This window comes from Pavona decussata, unplaced genomic scaffold (genome assembly GCF_977016875.1).
Source record: "Pavona decussata unplaced genomic scaffold, jaPavDecu1.1 SCAFFOLD_38, whole genome shotgun sequence".
Lineage (NCBI taxonomy): Eukaryota > Metazoa > Cnidaria > Anthozoa > Scleractinia > Agariciidae > Pavona > Pavona decussata.
The window spans coordinates 2,557,205-2,577,500 of NW_028145460.1; the positions used below are offsets into that span (position 1 = coordinate 2,557,205).

General features: G+C 39.4%; 3 protein-coding genes and 1 long non-coding RNA gene across 4 annotated transcripts in view; 1 reads left to right on the top strand and 3 right to left on the bottom strand.

Annotated features, from left to right (window-relative positions):
• The first annotated feature begins 9,100 nt into the window (after window positions 1-9,100).
• On the top strand, window positions 9,101-11,311 carry LOC146483590 (uncharacterized). The gene is made up of 3 exons (XM_085105773.1): window positions 9,101-9,624; window positions 9,845-9,977; window positions 10,785-11,311. The coding sequence occupies exons 1-3, from the start codon at window positions 9,387-9,389 to the stop codon at window positions 11,002-11,004; spliced, it is 591 nt and encodes a 196-aa protein (XP_084961899.1). The 5' UTR covers window positions 9,101-9,386; the 3' UTR covers window positions 11,005-11,311.
• An 11-nt stretch (window positions 11,312-11,322) lies between these two features.
• LOC146483591 (uncharacterized) overlaps window positions 11,323-20,296 on the bottom strand; it is a 99,939-nt gene continuing 90,965 nt past the window's right edge. Inside the window, exon 2 of the mRNA XM_085105775.1 lies at window positions 11,323-12,519. The gene's annotated coding sequence lies outside the window, so the exon portion shown is untranslated. The remainder of the gene's footprint in view (window positions 12,520-20,296) is intronic.
• On the bottom strand, window positions 12,440-14,468 carry LOC146483592 (uncharacterized). The gene is made up of 2 exons (XM_085105766.1): window positions 13,637-14,468; window positions 12,440-12,827 (listed from the first exon to the last, which is right to left on the bottom strand). Exons 1-2 carry the CDS (start codon window positions 14,276-14,278, stop codon window positions 12,558-12,560), a joined length of 912 nt encoding a protein of 303 aa, XP_084961892.1. The 5' UTR covers window positions 14,279-14,468; the 3' UTR covers window positions 12,440-12,557.
• On the bottom strand, window positions 18,909-19,991 carry LOC146483593 (uncharacterized). The gene is made up of 3 exons (XR_014863772.1): window positions 19,903-19,991; window positions 19,275-19,491; window positions 18,909-18,994 (listed from the first exon to the last, which is right to left on the bottom strand). It is a non-coding gene; the product is annotated as an uncharacterized LOC146483593 (long non-coding RNA).

The following is a 20,296-nucleotide window of genomic DNA, read 5'->3' on the forward strand; positions in this document are numbered from 1 at the left end:
AAAATATACAATAAAACAGTTTTACAAGAAGTAGTGATAAAACTATCTAAGTTCAATCATGAACATAAGCAATTAAATAAGGCACAAGCCACAGCATTTTATTTGTGCAAATTTCGCATTATTTAATATTCACTTATAAAAGAGGCTGTTGATTTATCACTAGCAATCAAAATTCTGCCCAAACACTGGGCACATTGGTCTCACTTCAACTGTTTTCATAATGAACTTGAACAAACAGAACTATTTTCATGCACATTATTTATTTGAAAATGAAATGATTATTTAGTTTTTGAAGTTGTTGTAACTTACAATAAAATGAAAACGAGGATTACTGCCCACTGAAATAATCAATGTGTAATTTTATCTCTATATTGCTTTGTTTCCAGACTTGTTTAAGTACTTGGCTGTATTTATTTTATTATGAAAAGAAATTATTTTGAAGAATTTCTTAAGATACACAATTATGTTTGTCATTATTTTTATCCCCCCAGTAAAACCAAATTAGGGTGATCCTGGAAATAACCTTGAGAAAAAAAAAGCATAATACAATTCACTCAATTTGCAATAGTGAATACTTTAAATTCACTTGTTTCAATGAGGCCCAAGATAATCACATCTCATGAAAGCTGAAATAATTACTGGAAATGGTTTGTACATCAAAGCATCATAAACAGCATTGATAATAGACCCACTTGGGCCTGAATATATTTGCAGGAGCTCTGTCACAGATAACAGTTAAAAAGTTAGACCTAAAATTTTCAGATTTTGCAGTCCTTATGTTTTACATTCAAAGTCCTCCTGGAGCCCTCCTTCACAGTCTATTGCTTCTCTGGCATTTTTTTCTATCTCGGTAGGCAATGTGTAGTTCCAGAAAATATCCATACTTATAGGGATTAAAAATTCCTGGGTGGGGTGGGGGTCCCAAAAACCAAAAAAGATAAAGAAATGTATAAGGTTGAATTGGAATTTTCAGAGGAAAGGGAAAATCCCATCCATAGGGGGGGGGGGGGGGGTATAGAAATGTTATGGAACTACACAACATGTCTGGTTTATTCATGGTGACTGAGCCCCTTCCGTGTGGCAACTCCACAGTGTGTTGTGTATTGATTTTTCTCCAAATGCATATTCGATGCAAAAATTACAAATGAAAGTCAACTACATTACCTAAAAAGACTTTCAACAAAACTGCTTATGCTTCTTTGTTCAGTACCAGACTGATCAATATCCAACATATCAATATCTTGAAAATCACTACCGGTATCTAACAGCATCTGGCACTACTCCGAATCATCTCTGATGTCTTCCCATTCGTCAACTAAGGTAACTGACTCGCCTTCCATGCTTTCTGGAACTTCCAGTTCATTAGTGTCAACATCGCCGCAAACTTTGTTTACAGCTGCAAGAATAGCTCTGCCATGTTCCTTTCTCCAAATTTCCACAAATTTCTCAACATGTCGTAATGTTTTTATCTTGTCAAAATTGTCAAGTACCTGTCTAATGTGAAATGAGGCAAACTCGTGCATAAGATTTACAGTAGCAACACCACCAGAAGTGTTCTTGACCAACAACTCAGACATGTATGAAAAAAGCTCCTTCTTAAGAAATTCCTTTTGCTCATCATTTACAGACCTTACAATGTCAGGCAAAATTTCATCTTGGCAAGTAACAGTTTGCAAGTTTTCTTTAGGGCAAGTGTCTTCCTGGCAGTTGCATTTACATGCACAAATGTCACAGCACTTGCGGCCTGATACTGAGGCGGAGAAATTCCCTGGAAAATGCTGATAAATAAGTTTTCTCCTGCAATCTGTTTTGTTTGATACATATGTTTTAATTTCATTGGAACAATGAGCTCCCAGGAGTCCATTGTGAAAAAGTGTGCATGTACTTGGTTGTCCATCCCTTCCAGCCCGGCCACACTCTTGCACATAATTTTCAATGTTTCTAGATGGGCCAAAATGAATAACCCGATGCACCTCCTTGCAGTTGACACTCATCCCAAAGGCTACAGTGCAGGCGATCACTCTGATGTGGCCTCCAATTTCGGCAATATTACTCTGAATATGTTTCTTTACAGAAACAGGTGTTCCTGCATGGAACATGTCCATAAGTCTTTCCTTTGGATTGGGCTGCCCATTTAGGTAAAAGTCGTTTCCAAGGCTTTCTTGAAACAACGAGTATAGCAAAGCACACTGTTTTCTTGTCTGACAAAACACCATTGTTCTTTCACACGCAATTTTCTTTGTTCTCAATTCCTCTATCAAACTTTTAAAGGTTGAAGCAATTGCCATGTCTTTGTCCAAGTATTGGACATGAAAATACACATTTGGCCGGTCTGGACTACGTTCGACGATGTGGCAAGAAGATTCTTTTAAATTCAAAGTTTTAAAAATATCTCTCCTGGTAGCAGTACAGGCAGTGGCGGTTAAAACAATGGAGGGAACCTCGCATGTTAGTGACGTCAGTTCCCAGAGATTCCCATACCATGTTCTGAATGGTACGGCTGTAAGGTTTGAAGACTTAGATAAACCCCACTGACTGATACAGTGCGCCTCACCAATGGTAATCGCCACTAAAAATTTACGATATTCTTCACCCGACAACAGTTTGCGCCATCTGTTGGCATTCAACATTTTCTCTGGTGAAGCGAACACGTACGTGAAGCGGCCTTTCTTGACATCTTTCAAAACTGATTCCGACTGTTCGTCGTGCAGAGCAATAGCGGACAAACCTAGGGATTTCAAGTAGGAGACTTGGTCTTCCATCAGCGTTTGAAGCGGCGAAATTATGACGATTTTAATGCTTCCACGTGGTCGCTCGAAGACCTTATCGGCCACTATAGGAGCAGCATAAAATATGAGAGACTTCCCATATCCTGTAGGCAGAGTTGCATAAACATCGTTTCCCTGTAAAATAGCTTTTATGCATTCTACTTGTTCCGAATAGAGCGACGAAACTTTAAACTTCTCGCATACTCTGTCGATTGCTCGCTGGAACTTCGCACCAGAAAACGACGCAATATTGGAATTTTGCACGCAAGCTAGCCCGTGTGCGTATTGGTCAGCGGAAATTGCAGGGATTTTAATTTATGCAAAATTATGTCCAGAACACGATTAGCGACGCCGCTACACAGACGTCTCTCTTCCCAATTTTTTTGAGGGGAGGGGGCGGATGTTCACAGGCTATCCGGTGTTAGCGATGGGGCATTTGTCTCTGGTGCATTTGCGCTCCGTGGAGCGCATTAGAAAGGAAAACATCCTAGTACGCGTTGCCCACAAGTCCTACATGCTCAGACAAGCCCTATCCCACACCTGCATGGAGCAACTGAATGTGAATGAGGGACATGAGGAGACATGAGGGAGTAATGTACACAGAGAAAGGCTGGACATTTAAGGGGTCAGAGTACAGAACAGTACTAGTACAGGACCTCCTCCCCTTCTCTCAGAGATGTTGGTCAGTGCGGTGGTATCATGGCAATCTGTGTACAACAGCCCCCCTCTCATTTGCCCCTCCTTGCCCATACTGCCTTTATTGTGCTTGGATTCAGAGAATAATGGACCACAGAAAGGAAGCTACTAATTGAACAGGACATAGATGTTGGTAAACTTCTCACATGTTTATTACCTACTTGTTACAGCTGTTCATGGACTACAGACCAACAGTAAACGGATTGCTTTGGGTTTCCAAAGGATTGTAGGCATGCTAACAGAATTTGAACAAATGCATAATGCTTGAATATAAAAATATTATTTTAATTAAACTCTCTGGTTCGGAGTGCAGGTATCAGAACCATGAAACTCTACTAAATCAAAATAGCACTATTTCTATTCTGTGCTTTTGTTAGCTGTTAATATTTAAGATTATTTTCTGTGTCTAATGTCTGCACTCTAGCTTCTAATGCTTTCCTGAGTGTTCTGTTGTGTTTACAAATACGCTTCAACTAAAATCACATTGTTTGTTTTATACTAAACAGTTGTGTTCAACTCAACATGAAAATTGTACAAGAGGGTCCACAATATGCCCACAAACCCTGATCCCCATTTAGTTTTTCTTGGACTCCTGAATTCTAAAATAGCTAAGAATTCCTGAATATCTAAAGTTGGATTTAACATCCTGAATCTTGTGTCACCAGAAGCTTATATGTTGTAAAGTGGAGTAGGAATTAAGTAAAATCCCACATTTTACATTCCTAAAACCTATTGTGTACCCTCCAAGAACTTACAATTTTCATATGTCAATTTAGCAGAAACAAACTTTGTTACATTTTTCAAATGTATCTTATTCTATTTCTTAGTTTAAAATTTCAACCTTTGTCTTGTAAAATAAATGTTGCTCTGATTTTAGTTTCAACTATTGAATTACAGGGGAACGTCTCCATGGTTGCACTCCAAAATGATTGGAGGTGCAAATTTGTGGTAAATAAATTATAATCCCCCAAACTCCCCTAGGCTTGAAGGAAAACCGAAAAATCTTGTTAACAAAAGATTCAGATGAATAAAATATCACAATCAAATTTGGATCTGCAAAATGTCAATGACAGATTAAGGGGGAAACAAAGATGACCCAAGTAAAAGATATTAAATGTTCCTTGTGCAAAAGAGAATTCATGTGGAAAGCGGCAATACATTTACTACAGAACTTTTCCCTGGACTTTTGTGTAGCCTATATGTTTGAGTGGTCATTGAGTCATCGGTGATTGCAAACAGTGCGATGCAAATAAATCAGAAAATAATTAACAATTATTCCATGAGCGCGCGTTGGATATGAGATGGTAAATAGCCAACAAGGTGCGAAGTGCCGAGTTGGCTATAACTAATCTCATATCCAACAAGTGCGAATGGAATAATTGTTTTATTAAATTCTCCGCGTTTGGACATTGCTGTTGAAGTTTATTGAATTTTTATATTTTAAAAATTTAAACGACCGGATGTTGAGGCAGCCTCCGACCAAAGCGCGCGAAAACTTAATGATCACATGACATGCACAGCGCTTTGCAAACGGAGTTGAATGAAAAATCGAAAGCGAAGAAAATCAGACACAGTCGGACATCTAAAATTCAAGAAACGTTTAAATGTACGAATTATAACCTTTCTGAGACTAGCATTCAAGTGCTTTTGAAGTTCCAGCTCATCGAAAAGCGGAATAGTTGTGCACATTTGAGCAAATGTTCTGCTGTGTGGTGCCGAGCGAAGGAAGAGATCAGGGCAAGGACAGCTTTTTTCATGCTGAACTGAATTCCTCGCGGACAATTTAAAACACTTCAGGCAAGTCTGAGTGTACGAGGTACAACCTCACTGAGACAAGCATTCAATGCAAGTTTTTAAACTTCAAGCTTACTTGAGAAGCGTAAGAGCTGTGCACATTAGTGCAAATGTTTTGCTGAGTGGTGCCGAGCGACGGAAAGGAACATTATGGCCGCTGCTCGTACGGATTTCGTAGATGAACCATCTGAAGTCCTCGTAAATTCGTAAAAACATAAAGGCAGGCATGAAGCTCTTCCTGAGAAATTTCTTCGATTGGCTTTAACCTCTTACCGCCAGGATTTGCAAGCCATTCTAAAATTTTTGAAGGTAACCGGTTGTTATTGTTGTTGTTATGTGATCTAAAAAATCGTAAAATCTTACAATTTTGAAGATTTTAAAGGAAACTTCAGAGATACGTACCATTAAATTGTGTCATACCGAACTTTGTGGCCTTTATTGTTGTTATATTGAGATGGCATTGTTTGGCATTTCTTTCTCTTCCTTTTTTTTTTTTTTCTACATTTTTCCGAAGAAACTTTTGCTTCCTGCCGAAATTTAGCTTAGCGACACCTGGGGCTTTCGTTTTCCATATAAGGTCAAACTACGGTATATGAGCTGATAACCGAGATTTAGTGAACCAATCAGAACGCTAGAAATGCAATATCCGAGGCTGAGAATTTAATAATAGTTATTATAATAAATGCCTCTTTTCTGACACAATGCCCCTGTCAAATATCTATTTCTTTTACGTATTGAAGCACTCGTTTACTGCCAATTCTCCATTGTTTTCAATAAAAAACAAATTTCCTTGTAAAATAAAACTACTCCACAGAATTCACAGCAAAAATTTCTTACCCTACACCCTTAAAAAACATGGCAGATTCCAAATCCCCCAATGCATCACACCTCCTGTGACCTCAGCTCAATTAGAGTTTCCTCATGTATATCAAACTTGGGTCTTCCTGGATGCCCAGTTTTAACACTTTCTGGTAAATTAAATGACAAAACTGCTACTTGAGAGCATCTCAAGCAACAAGGAAAATCACCATGACGAATATAGTCCCAGTACATTAGCTGGAGATTGTGTGTATTTCTGACAATATAGCAGCAACTGGATGTGAATGATGGACATGAAGAAGCACGTTTCGTAAAGCTTGGACAGCATTTTCAAACCTTTCAAGAAGAGTCTCGTCTAATGAATAGTTTGTAGTAAAGTTTGATGCTTTCAATTGCTCATAATCTTAGACTAGCTGTTCCAAATCTATAAAAAAACAAGTCCCATCCGATACTATGGCTAGCAGCTCCGCCGGCCCCCATCTTCTATTTCCCGTAAGATAGATTTTTTCAGTCCCAACCTCCCCCCGACCATAGCCAGTCGCTCATCCCCAAATTGTTGAACGAATTTTGGGTTGTTGAAGTTGAGACTGTTCGATGTTGGTTTTGAGGTGATTCATTGATGAGGACGAGAGGAATTGTTGGTGTTGACTTACTTTCGTTGTTGGTTATTGTATTTGCTGTTGAAGTTGGATGGATTTTGTTTTTGATCTAGAAAGAAAATGTTGAACTGCAGGTTGGTTGTTGATGTTGGAAGCGATTTTGATTCCTTGAATTTTGCACCATTCCGCCTTTCATACTATACCAGCGTAATCGTTATTTTGTATTACTATTATTTTAAGGTTCTATTTTCCCGTGTTTTTTTCTGTTTCTTCGGTTTGGTTTTTCAGAAGTAAGCTGATATGCAAATGATTTTCGACTGCCGCGAAGACAAACATAAAACAATTACATAACATGAACAAAAGGTTCTGATTTTTTACGTTGTTAGTTTTATGCTATTTTTTTTGAAACTTTTTTAACCTTTTCACTTCCCAAATTTTCTCAAACGAACCAAAAAAGATGTGGCTTAAAGTTTATTTGAGCTTAAGACTTGTATGTAGAATTATTAAAAACATCTGTTGCTCACTTAGATTTGACGGATGAGAGAAAAGCCAGTTGAAATGTTATTGGGGCTAATTGATAATTTTTTTGAAGAACGCGTATAGACTAAAGGTATACTTACTTTTTTGTGACGATAAGGGACGTCTGCAAGAGCTTCTCAGCTTCAACACAGCACCACTGTGGAGGTGTAAACATAGACATTTTAAAATTCGCTTGGCATGTGTTAATGTTTACATGTCATGTCCGTGAGGCGAGGGAGATAGAATGAAACAGGATAAACCTATCATTTACAGCAAGCGAAAAAACGCTAGATAGAAACAAAAATTTGCTCGAAATATTGCTAAGTTCCACAAAATTTTTCTCAAACTATTCCAGAGTGCCGCGAAATTTCGCTCAAACTATCCCAGAGTGCCGCGAAATATCATTGTTGCTCAAACAATAGGACTCGTGAAATATTGTCGAAAAATCGCTCCAAACGAAATTTCGCGAAACTCATCAAATTACGTTTGCATTACTTTTGCACAATACTGTGATTGAGTGTCTGCCGGTAAAGTTGATCAAGTAACTGGAGGAATAATTTGATATGCTAAGCCACTACTAGAATCAAGGCTATAAACAGCCTGGTCTTTATAGTACCAAATGTACGCGATGTCGCTGTCTGCATCATTACTCTGTATCTCACCATGATACCAGCTGGGTTGCCAGCTGGTACCAGAAAGGTCTTTCTCAGTCCAAGGGCTTTAACCTGTTTAGTTACACTAAGTGAGACTGTGCTTTCATTTCTACTTGTCATAATTTGCTCCATTAGTTTTGTAGGTACTTTCCGTTTCCTCCCAGAGCGTCTCATAGTCAGGGAGCAAAGACCAATAACATGCCTTTGAACATAAGCCAGTGTTGTTACAAGAGCAGTTGCTCTGACATCTGCCTTTGCATGTGCACGTTGTGAATTCCAACAGGCTACTCGGCACCGGCTTTTTTGTCATGTAGACCAGCTTCAGCGAGGGGCCGTGTCGCACCCATCCATTACTTTCTCCAAACAAACGCTTCATAGTTTGCACGTTTCAGGTGTTGGAGTAAGCTGTCAGATGTAGGCGGAAGCAGCTCGTTCTTTCGCTTCTTCTGACAGAACAGGATATATCTCAGTTCACCACATTGCGTGGCATCTTCGTGGAGCTTGGGTACAAATCACAGATGAAAGCTTCACATTTGGCAGCAATGTTGAGAAATGTGACTTTTAATTAGGTAGTTAAGTAACATAAATGCAGCTAGTCAATTTTAACTGGGAACTTTGTTTTCCAGTTGGCAAACATTAATATTAAGGACGGTGCCTACTAATTAATACAAAAGTATTTTTGCACAGTTTATGACTATGTGGGAAAAGCAGATCTCAGTATGGGCTACTTGAATCCAGTAAGAAAATTGGGTGTAGCGAGGCATTTTTTTTAGCTATAATTAAGCAGCATTATTCTAAAAAGCAGTAAATACAAAGCAATGTATGACGTTTTTTTATCCAAATTAAAGCTTTATTATTGCAGATCACAGTACGAGTACAACGTTCAAATTTCAAACCAGTCACATCCCCAGAACTCTCGCTCTTTCCCGTTTTTTGCCAATAGATAAGGAAACCATAGAAACAAGTTTGGCGACAAGCGGTTATCTAAACCACGCTAACTCAATCTCGTACTCGTAGTCAAATCTGAAAGTCCCTATTATCTGTTCTGGTGATGCAGGGTATCTGATATTGTATCTCGTACACAAAGTGCTGGTAAAATAGACCGTGCTACATGTAACTGAATTTTTTGAAAGGTCATCCTGGCTTGGACAATCCATGAAAAGCTATCATTGCAAGTAGGATATCATCATTCAATATAATAGATACTAAACAATCAATAACTACCAATCATCATATAAGCATACTTTTAAAGGGAACCTCCACTCTTAAAGTAAATATCGCTTAAAATGCTCTAAATATACTAAAAAGAAGATATTTCGCATAAAAAAGTATTCTTCTCACCCAAATATATATTTTTTTGGCCTCCAAAGAAGGCCCTCACGGCCGATTCGAACTTCCTGCGGTCGCCATCTTGATAGGCGCGCGAAGCAGTCTGGGCTTGTGACGTAACTTGGTTGCTCGGCTCGGCTTGGTTACGCATTTCTGGTCATTTGTAAACATTGCAATCTTGGCGTGTTTCGCTTGATGAATACTCAAAGATGTCTATTCAGCCGTATCAACTTGAACCTGAGTATTCATCAAGCGAAGAAATAGAAGAGCAAGGTAGTGATTCAGAGGAGGAAGAAATCAGCAATTTTGAACCGCCTAGCCGTGAAAGTCGTCGGGCAAACACTGACAACACTTCTTGGTGCCTTTGCGATCGATGTGCAGTCATGCCGACTGAAAAAGAGTGTGTCTGCTGCAAAGAACTCGCGTTTGTGTCGAAGACAGTGGAAGGTTTGTTTCAATTTTGATCCTTGATTGCATTTAATCACAGTTTGTTTCGATGGAAATCAACGAATTCCGGTTATTCGCGATACGAATATCGTCGTTCCAAGATACATGAATACCAGAAGATAACTGTTGTGGAATTTCGCAAATATTTCTCTGTTTTAACCTTATAGAAATCCCTTCAATTCAAGATTAATTGTGATCGTTACGTTTCCTTTTGTCTTAGGATTGCCCTGTATTACTGAGCATGAAAGCCTTCTGGCTGTTTGCCTAAACAGAGATGTGCTATGGACAGCTTTGGTTAGTTTACATGACCGAGAAAGTGCTGGACTTCCTGATAGGGAAGAAGTTCCCAACAGGTAATATAATGACACTGAACATGTATATGGCTCAGCCAAATCTAACCCACCTGAACTCCTTATATCATACATTATCATGCATTGATTCTTCCGAGGAAACAATAAAATTAAAATATATATATTTTGAAGCATCCACAGTACTTTTCTTAGGCAATCAAGTTGTAAAGCAATAATGGTTGCTAGCTTTTATGTCACTTCGCTCCAATTTTGAAATGTCACCAGAAATGTCACTTGAATTGGTGAGTTTAAAATTTGGAGGAATCTTGGTCAATACATCTTGACACAATGTGAAAACTAACTGACATACCTCATTGCTCTTGACTCTGTCAACATTTGTGAAGGTTGTTTGCAGAGTTCTTGATGGTAGGGATGAAATGATATTCTCGTTAACACCAGGGTCCAGTTGTTCAAAGGCCGGATAACTTTATCCAGTGGATAAGTTGCTATCCGTCAGTTTCAATCTGTGCAAAGATTTCAGTATTTCCTCTTGTACAAGCGAATATGCACACTCTAACCACGGTTAAGTTTGGGAGTGTACGAAAACCTTGGACAACGTTTTACGTGAAGTATATTTTAGACCCTGAATAGTGCCTTATCCAGCGGATAAAGTTATCCGGCCTTTGAAGAACTGGGGCCAGGCGTGGGTTCCATGAAAATTACGCTTGCTGTTATGCAGTTATACTCTGCACTAGGTTTTATGCAACTTGCTTCATGTGACTTGGATACCTAGGAGGTTACTTATAAAACCATTGTGCCATGGCCAATTATTATTTGCTTGGAACTAATTACTGCTTTATCGCTTTTCAGGTCATTCCGTTATTCAGCATACAGGCAGTTCACCTGGTGGGTGCATGGCCATCTAGGCAAGACAATTCGCCGTGTCATCCTGTCATGTGTAGTGAAAAAGATAAGCAGTGTTTTTCCATCTGAAGATGGCAGTTACACGGGATATGTTGCAGGAGACGATGACGACAGTGCCTTTGACAGTGAACTTGAACAAGCATGGAGAGATTTTTTAAATATTTAATGTGAATCGAACAAGTTTTGATCAAATATCTATTATTTGTTATTTTTCAGTCCTGTGTCATGTTTTTATATTAAATTTCATAAACTTTACACTTAAGAGAGGGTAACATGACACAGGGCATGTGCATAAATAAAAATACTTTTTTTATATTCCATACCACTTTAGGGTTTTTTGGTCAGTATTGAATTTAGTGTTGCCCTGGGCCAAGTTGCTCGAAGCATGGTTAGCACTAACCCAGGTTAAATACCATGACAACCTATAGGTTTTAATACCTTTTAAACAATGGTTAGCGCTAACCATGCTTCGAACAACTATTTGTTGCTGGATGATTTACAGCTACAGTCAAACCTCACTATCTCAAACGCCCTGCTATTTAAAACTCAAACCGGTTTCTCCGCCAATTTTTTTCAGTTGGTTGCTATCCCCTGTTTTTTTATATCCTGTTTCCCTTAAGGGTTTGAAATAGCAGGTTCAACTGTACTGTGTGCACATGTAAAAAGCTGTAAAATCATATATTATACTCCCTTCTAATAATTGGTTCATAAACATTGCAATTAAATGAACTAGCTGGTGTATTGCACCAGTGGCGGAAAAAATGGTTTGATTCAAGCACGTGTGGCAAACCCCTGAAGCAATTTCCTTAACTTCTAACTGTCGATTGAAATACATTCGAATATTATATTACCCCAACATGTCTTACAAGTACATGATTGAATTTGACCATAAGTTGAACAATAAAAAATATAATTTCTGTGCTTCATGCTGACATGAGCTAATCCTAGATGCAACCAACGAAATCAACATTTTGATTGGTTGCTTAGTGAATATTGTACTAAGGTGACTAATTGTTTTACTATACAAATTCAAATTACATTAACATTTTGTTTGTCAACCAACAAAATTCAGTAATGGTTGGTAATAACTATCATTTAGGCTTACATTTGCACCCCCCCCCCCCCCCCCTTCAAAGAGGGATTGGTCTGTTTATGCTACTGTCTAGTTGTTCTTCTGGATCGACTGTACTGTTATACAATAAAATTATGCAGCAAGGCCCTCAACCTTAAGTTTCTCTTGAAAGAAAAAATGCATCCTTTGGGTCTATCCTCCCTAAAAACTATACACAAGATGGGAGAGCCCCTGGTGATTTGTCCTCTATAACCAAAACAGCTTCATAATAAATAAATGAGACGTTATTCCAAGGAGGGTTAAAATTTGGTCTCTGTGTCTTAGTGTTCTTGGAAAAAATAAAAGGGTGTTTCACAAGATTAAGAAGGGCTTGGTCCAAAGACTCACATGTGTGAAACCAAGTGACCTTTCAGTAAATAAAGAATATTTCTGTTATCAGCTATTTGAGCCAGTAAAATGTTAGTGCAATTGAAGGGGTGTGTGGAATAAGGACCCGAGTGACTTTTGATGTAAGATCAAATTATGAATACAAGGCAATTTGGAAGGAGAATCTAGCAATTTATCAGAAGTTACTTAGGGCTTTTTTCCAGGCACCCCTTCAATTGAACACTAACTTTTTTCCCAACTGGCCCTGATCACAGAGATATTTATTTAAAACGGGATAACCGTTGTCTGGTGTCAATGATCTCCTTCCGGCTTGGCCTTTCTGCTGGAGCCATCACACTGGACCTGTCTTTAACCTTTGGTGCAGGCTTTATTCCTGATGCTGCCAAGTGAAAAGCTGCTTGTAGCATGTCCCCCAGGTACTCGTAGCTCTTTTTCTCCAGAACTGGCTCTGCTCCAAACCGTTTTGACACTTTGCTCCATGAAATCTTGAATCTGGGCTCTCCCTGTGATTCTCCAGTTTGAATCAAAGCCTAGTAGAAATGAATAAGTACATGTTTGTTACATGTAGGAAGTGAATAACAAAATATTAATGCAAAACCGACATTGGACATCTGTTACTGAGTGGTAAACTTGGCTTATAAGAATGTTTTTCATATCATTAATTTTCTTGCTAGTCCAATATTTAGTATCATTATTGAAGTACAGTTTAACGAACAAGCAGGAGTGGTGGTTTATCAAGTTTAAAACACAAAGCACAGCCGAGTGTTCTAGACTTGATAAAACACGAACTGTGAGTTTACTCTGTCAACGGCTTCCACAAACTTCTGATGTACATCTATTCATTCAGATTCTTGCACTAATATTAATAATTGCGTCGACGAAGGAGACGATTCCTAATCAAGTCGTCCCAAATCTGTCCATCATGCCCAGCGCGCGTGTTCCTTAGCGCAAAAATTGAGAAAAATCGCACCGTCACAATAGCATAATGATATGACATGACTGGTAATTAGATTTTGGGTTATTTTGGCCTGAAAATGTGGTGTAAAATTTAGTGTCTCCTTATGAGACACTCTTTAATAGTGATCTACTTTAAATTTCCCCTTGCGATGTCAAACACAGAAGTTATGAGAATAAAGAAAATAATTGATCAGCAGGAAAAAAGTAAGAAAATTGAAGAGCCAGAAAAAAAGGAAGGAAAAAAAGTGTCTTGTTTTAAAAACTTCTTCCCACTTGATATATAAAAAATGTATAGAGACCAGTAAGGAGAATTTGCCTGTTCACATTGGGACTTAAAGGGTTAAATATAGTGGTATCATAAAATGTGTCATATGTGCCTTACCTGCGGTCTGTTGGCATTGAAGTTGTGGTCAAGGGCTGCCAGCATAGTACCAGCTTTCATTACATCATGGGAGAAGTGTGTCAGTTTGGGAAGGTACTTGAGGTATAATGAATGGTACACCTCCAGGGCTGTAGTATGTACAAATTGTATCAGGTGAACAATGTCTTTCAGTAGGTGCTTGTCCTTCACAATGTTCACTAGTGCAGTGTGGGAAGCACTTCCAGGCTTGAGCCATTTCTTTCTTCGCTGTTGCTCAGTCGTGAGCCTTCCATGTTCACACTTGTGGAAGTGCCTGTTCCCTGGCCACTCATGTCTGTTGGTCACATGATGAATGACCGACAACCACTTCTCTTTCAACACCTCTGGATCTTTGCCACAGCTTTCTGCAGACCACCACAGATGGTTGACAATGGATGGGATCCATGGTGCCAGGTCTGAACAGTCTGACTTCTTAGAAGCAGCAGACAATTTCTTGCTGACAGACTTAGCAACGTGCCAGGGATCAAACTGGTGATCTATGTTGGGATGGTTGACCCTCATTTCCTTTTTGATTTGAGGGTGTCGATCAGTGGATATTACATCCACATTGATGCCATTTGCTTCAACATTAGACAAAGTGTCCACAAATCCTTTTTTATCCATGCAATTGGAATTTGCCACCTCTGATACTGATACAATTTTGAAGTCCACCACCTTTTGACTCTCTACATCGAGAAGCGTGTAGGTGCAGTACTTTGCACAATGGCCTGGAGAGTCGCAGCGGCCATCCCCAGCCAAAACAGCTCCAGTTTTCCTTGACTTTAAATCAGCAAAAACCTCTGCTTGCTGTTCTTTCCAAGTTGTTGTCACAACTGGAAAGACATTTTTCTCGTAGATTGTAGTATGTTCTTTTTCCAATGCACTTCAAGTTAATCAGCCTTGAAAAGGACTCAAACTTGGAGAATGGAATACCACAGAAGAAAATTCCTGCAGATAACAGCAGATTTCCTGCACCTTTAATGTCCCACAATGTAGGCTGTGACTGCCATTTGTAGTTGCAGTTATTCATACAGTTCAGTTTCAGTGAGAGTTGTGTGCCTTCATTCTGCACTTCTTCAATGTTTTCTGGTACCATCAATGCGCCACATCTTGGACAAAACCGCAACAGCTCTTTCAGCTTTTGCTCATAAATAAGAAACACATGCTGATTGCCAAAGCCGCATTCCACTGTCTGCTCTTCGGATCCAGAGGCTTCTTCTTGGGAGGCTGACTCGTCTCCGCTGGGCTCATACTCCGACTGGCTGGACACCATTTCTTGGGATATGATGACCTCCATTGGTTCATCATCAGCATTCTCCTCCTCATTTGGTTCATCCTCATTTAAGTCAGGAAACAAATCAAGTTGAGAACCCTGGGAGGCAATATCATCATCCATTTCTTCCACTTCTTCTACTAAGTCTAGATCTGGTACAGTTCCTACTACTTCTGTTGGTACTTGTGGTGCTCTCATGTCACAATATGTGTGATCTGCAAGAACAGCTTCGCAAACATCGCGCAGAAATTGACACTGTGCGTTGCAGGTTGGTGGCATATCACACTGTGTTGAATCGTCTACCATTGTTACCAGAGTTGTTACTGTTGGCCACTCCGTTTGCGTCCCCACATCGCATGTGGTCGGAGAAATACTCTCTGACAACATCTCCGGCAAATCGTCGTCTTCCCCCTCCAATACAGCCACTTGGTTTTCATCCCGAGAAGTTGAAGGGCCTGGGTTGTCTTCCAGTAGGGCAGCAAGAGTCTAAAGAGCAAAGAAACATAACAAAAGACTTTGTAAATAAACATCACAGTTCACGAGGTCGGTGAACAACCTATATTAAAGTAAGCAAAAAAATAATTCAAACCTCCAGCCTTTGTCGCTTGTCAGCGCGTTTTACGCTTGAAAGGCGTACAGGAACTGCAGGTCTGTGAGAAAATAAGGTCGGAACAGCATCTGTCTTAAGAGGATTCAACATACGGCTTGATCCAAGCAGTCGCACTTCCATCAGATAAGACTCATTGAAGCAATGTTCTTCGAAATGTTTAGAGCATAAACGCGGATTTGCCGGTAGAGATGTCCTCCCGATAGCATGAATCCACGCCTGGCGTAATTCTTCGTCTTTTGGGAAAACATGGAACCGAATATTGGGATCTTTTTTGTTTTTGGTTTGAATATTGCAATCAACTGCAACGCAGTGTGGCATTTTGCTCATATGGTTGATATCGCCGAGCCGAGCAATCAAGTTACGTCACAAGCCCAGACTGCTTCGCGCGCCTATCAAGATGGCGACCGCGGGAAGTTCAAACCGGCCGCGAGGGCCTTCTTTAGACGCCGAAAAAAAATTTTTTGAGGTGAGAAGAATACTTTGTTCTACAAAATATCTTCCTTTTAATATATTTAGAGCATTTTAAACGATATTTCCTTTAAGAGTGGAGGTTCCCTTTAACAGTACTGTCAAGGACGGTGCCTACTTTTGTTACTGCACATTTCGAGATAATTGGGTTTCCTATGGGTGTTACCTACTAATACAGGGATAATTTTGCGTGGTTTAAAACTATGCAGAGAAAGCAGACCTTAGCAAGTGCTTTCGATATCCAAAAAGAAAATTGGGGGTAACCATGCATTTTTGAGAGATAATAAAGCTTCAATTTGGAAAAAAAACGCCATACATTACTTTGCATTTTACTGATTTTTAGAGATAATTGTGTTTCCTATGGGTGTTGCGTACTAATACAGGGATAAATTTGCGTGGTTTAAAACTATGCAGAGAAAGCAGAACTTAGCAAGTGCTTCCGATATCCAAAAAGAAAATTGGGGGTAACCATGCATTTTTGAGAGATAATAAAGCTTCAATTTGGAAAAAAATGCCATACATTACTTTGCATTTTACTGTTTGTTAGAATAATTGTTGCTTTCTTATCTTTAAAAAATGCGTGGTAACCCCTAGTTTTCTTTTTGGATTTCAATAGTCCTTACTAAGATCTGCTTTTCCTGCATAGTGATAAACCACACAAAAATACTTTGGTGTTAGTGGGCACCGTCCTTAATATTTATCATTCTGTTCTGCTCATGCTCTGTCAAGTTCATTTCGAAATAAGCTCCGGCCATTTGGCCCGTGTGCCTTAACTCACCCTACCTTATAATACACTGGCCTCTAGGTTTTCCATTGAACAACAAGAGCCATCAATTCCTTCCTTAAACTGGCCATGTTCTCAAATTTCCACTGAAATGGTGGATGGCAGGCTCCATTTTTGATGACATCTCTCACCGAGAGAATCACACCAATGCCACAGCTTGTAGAACCCTCTCCAGTCACAGTTTGCCATGGCATGCTCAAACGTGGTAAAGGGAGATCAAGTTTAGGCTAGTTCCAATATTTCTCTCGGAAGCTGACGTTGTGAGACAGAAGCTCAAATCCACTTAGCACGTTCTTAATAACAACTAGAATGTCTCTTGGTGGGGAAAGCTTCAGTCCATCATCAAAATAAACAGTCTTGGCTGCTACGTCAAAGCACAACAATCCCCATTGTTGTGGTGTAGCAAAATAAAATGGTATTAAAATGTATTTTGCATCTTGCACAGCACAGTTCATCATCATCATCATCATATCTTTATTTACCATCCAATTTTAGAGTAGCTTAATGCAGCTAATATCTCCGAGCATTTTCCCGCCCAACCATGAGAATATATGCACAAAAACCAAACCACAACACCGGGAACTACGTCCCTTACTCTTTGCAAACAGTGAGTGGGTTCTTTAACATCCCACAGAGTTATTTTACAAACAAGGTTTGTGAGATGGGGCCTACGGTTTATCGTCCTTATCCGAGAAGACTAGAAAGTCTAACCATTTGCAGATGTCAGAGCAAAGGCAGCACTTTCTCCTTAGTTACACTTTCTCACAAAGAATGGTATAACGGTTTGGCTGAAGTAACATGCTCCTTGTTTTGCCCATGCTTGGCTGAATGACGGGAGATACACAACTTCTGTGGGCCTGCTCTCCTCAAGAAACTTCAAACATGCTGTGTCAATAGTGAAGCCAGTAACATAACGTTCACAAGCTAGTGTGCTGAAGTCAGTAACATCCATCATGCCTGTGCCCTGTCTAATAATAACCTCATTAGGCCTAGAATTATACAAGACATCTTTGACTTTGGCAAGATCTGGTATAGTTTCTCTGCTCTTTGTTTACCAACATTGTTCTTCTCTAACTCTGGTAACTTTTGACGCAAGACTGCACATAGTCTGGAAAACACCAACTGATTCCTTTGTGAAAGTTCCCAGTCTACCCATAGTCACTGTAGGTTTATCCCCATCATTAGGTCTGTCAACGTCAATACATATACCTCTCCCATCACAAGTATTTGATGTGTTGCCTCACAACAACTCTACTGCATGGTCAAAGGCACTTGCGGCACTTGTGGGCGAGAAGTGACCAGCAGTGGGTTTCTGATCCTTGTGTGGCTCCTGGCAAGCTCAATATCATCTTTTGAAATCTAAGCCACGTTAGGGAGTGCCAAAGTAGCTCTTTCACCACGAGTAAGCATACTGAGGTTGTCTAGTCTTAACATCCCTTTACCATGGGCTACGCTCCTTCTGCTGTTGCTGTGCTGTTGATGCATGTGCCACTACTTTTGCTACGCTGCTGCTGAGCTGCTGTACATGTGCTACACTGCTGCTGAAGATGTGCTGTACTTTTGCTGGTGGTGGTAATGGTGTCGCTTTGGCATTGCTGCTTCTCTGTTGTTGTGGTGCTGTAGCTGTGGCTGGCGTGCTGCTGCTTTGTTCACATTTACCCTCCATGATGGCTTTTTCCCACTCTTCATGCTGGTAATCTTTAAGTGGAAATTGACCTGGTACCACCACACAGTGCTTTGTCTTCTCGGTGTAGTCATATTCACAATGATCAGGACCAAACAGATTAGAGAATAGCCCATCCATTTTTACAATGCATTCTTTGTCTTCGTCTGTCCAGTACATCCTCTTTGGTTTCCATCCACACCCTCTAGGATACAGAAGTAAGCATTTTATGCATACTTGTAAAAATGTTTCAAAAGAGATGTTTTTTTTTTAGTTTAATGGTGTCATAAAAGAGCACAATATAACAAGCACGGGTTGCATGCACTTGTTCAATCCTGCTCCAATATACTGACAGTAGAGCTGATTCCTTTACTTATCAGCCAAACAAAGGGAAATTACAACTTCGTAAGTTATGCCAATTAATGTAGCATTTCACAACATTGGATAACCTTATTACCTGATGTGATGCAATGTCTAGCCTCTCTGAATGCCAGTCTCATATCAAGTAGCATCTCTGTAGAGATGGGTGAGGATTTGGTCCACTATAGCAGAAAAAAAAAAGAACAAGACTATTGCTGATACTTCAATATGATTTGACTGAGAATCTATATAATTCAAAGTCACACAGTCACACAATTTCAATACAGTGTACATGTAATATTAGTAAATCATACACAAATCAGTAGAGAAACTAATACTCCTTGGTTCAAACCATTTACTATGTATATGATTTGATTACCACTCAAACACATTTTGTAGAAAACAGGCTGGCATCTCAAAAGAATAATTAATGGACCTAATTAACAAGTAAATCCAACTTACATGACGAAGTATTGCCTGATGAGTCATGAGAGGTTGCTCTTTTGTAGAGCTGCCTTTGCAGCTTATGCTCAGCCTCAAATGCCTGGTTAGACAAGTGATGCAATTAGCGATGCATTCTAAAAAGCATTGGCACATGCTCCACAGTTAGATGGTCGTAATCACCTGTACCAAGGCTTGTTCCAAACAGCGCCAAAAGAAGGAACCCCCACTCTTTGCACTGAAAAAAAAAAAATTCATAGCAGTTAACTACAAATATCAGTGTTCATCCACATTAGAAGCAATGAGCTGGGTTATTATTACTACTTAAACAGTGGATAGCAAAAGTGAGAGCATAGATAGTTATAGCGTTAACTGCGTATATAATATAGCAGGGGCAGGGGGCTGTGTGGTTTCCAGCCGTGCACTGAAGATATTGTATTGGCTGAAATGTTTATGTGGAATTAATGATTGATCAGCTCTTGATTTATCAAACATTTGGAGCCACAACTATGACATCAAGTGATCTCTATATGCTTTAACTAGGCACATTAATGACAAACATAGGTTCATATAATTTAAACATGTTAGAATTTCAGTGTGATTGTTTATAAGAATTAACCACAAATTTAAAGCACAAGTTAGGGCAAACCTTTACATTGAAAATATCAATGAGAAGTTCCTCGCTTTCCTGAAATTCACTATCTCTCATGATGCATGCAATTTCTTTCCATTGTGAACACACCTGAATAGGATTCAAAATGTTGAAGTTATAAATTTGGCACATTATAGTTGCCTGATGGAGATAAGTGGCCTGCATGCAGGTGCTAGTACAAATCACTCATGCTACGGTAAGGACATATATGTTGACTATATACATGAAGCTTATATACTGTACTCACAGCCGTACTTTTGGGGTTGTTAATATATAGTTTGTGTAAACAAAAAATTAACAGCGAACTTCTTCACATTTGTCCTGAGATTTAATGGTAAAAATTTCATGCTTCACACTTCTTTAGTACAACTTCTGATTAAAAGCATTGACA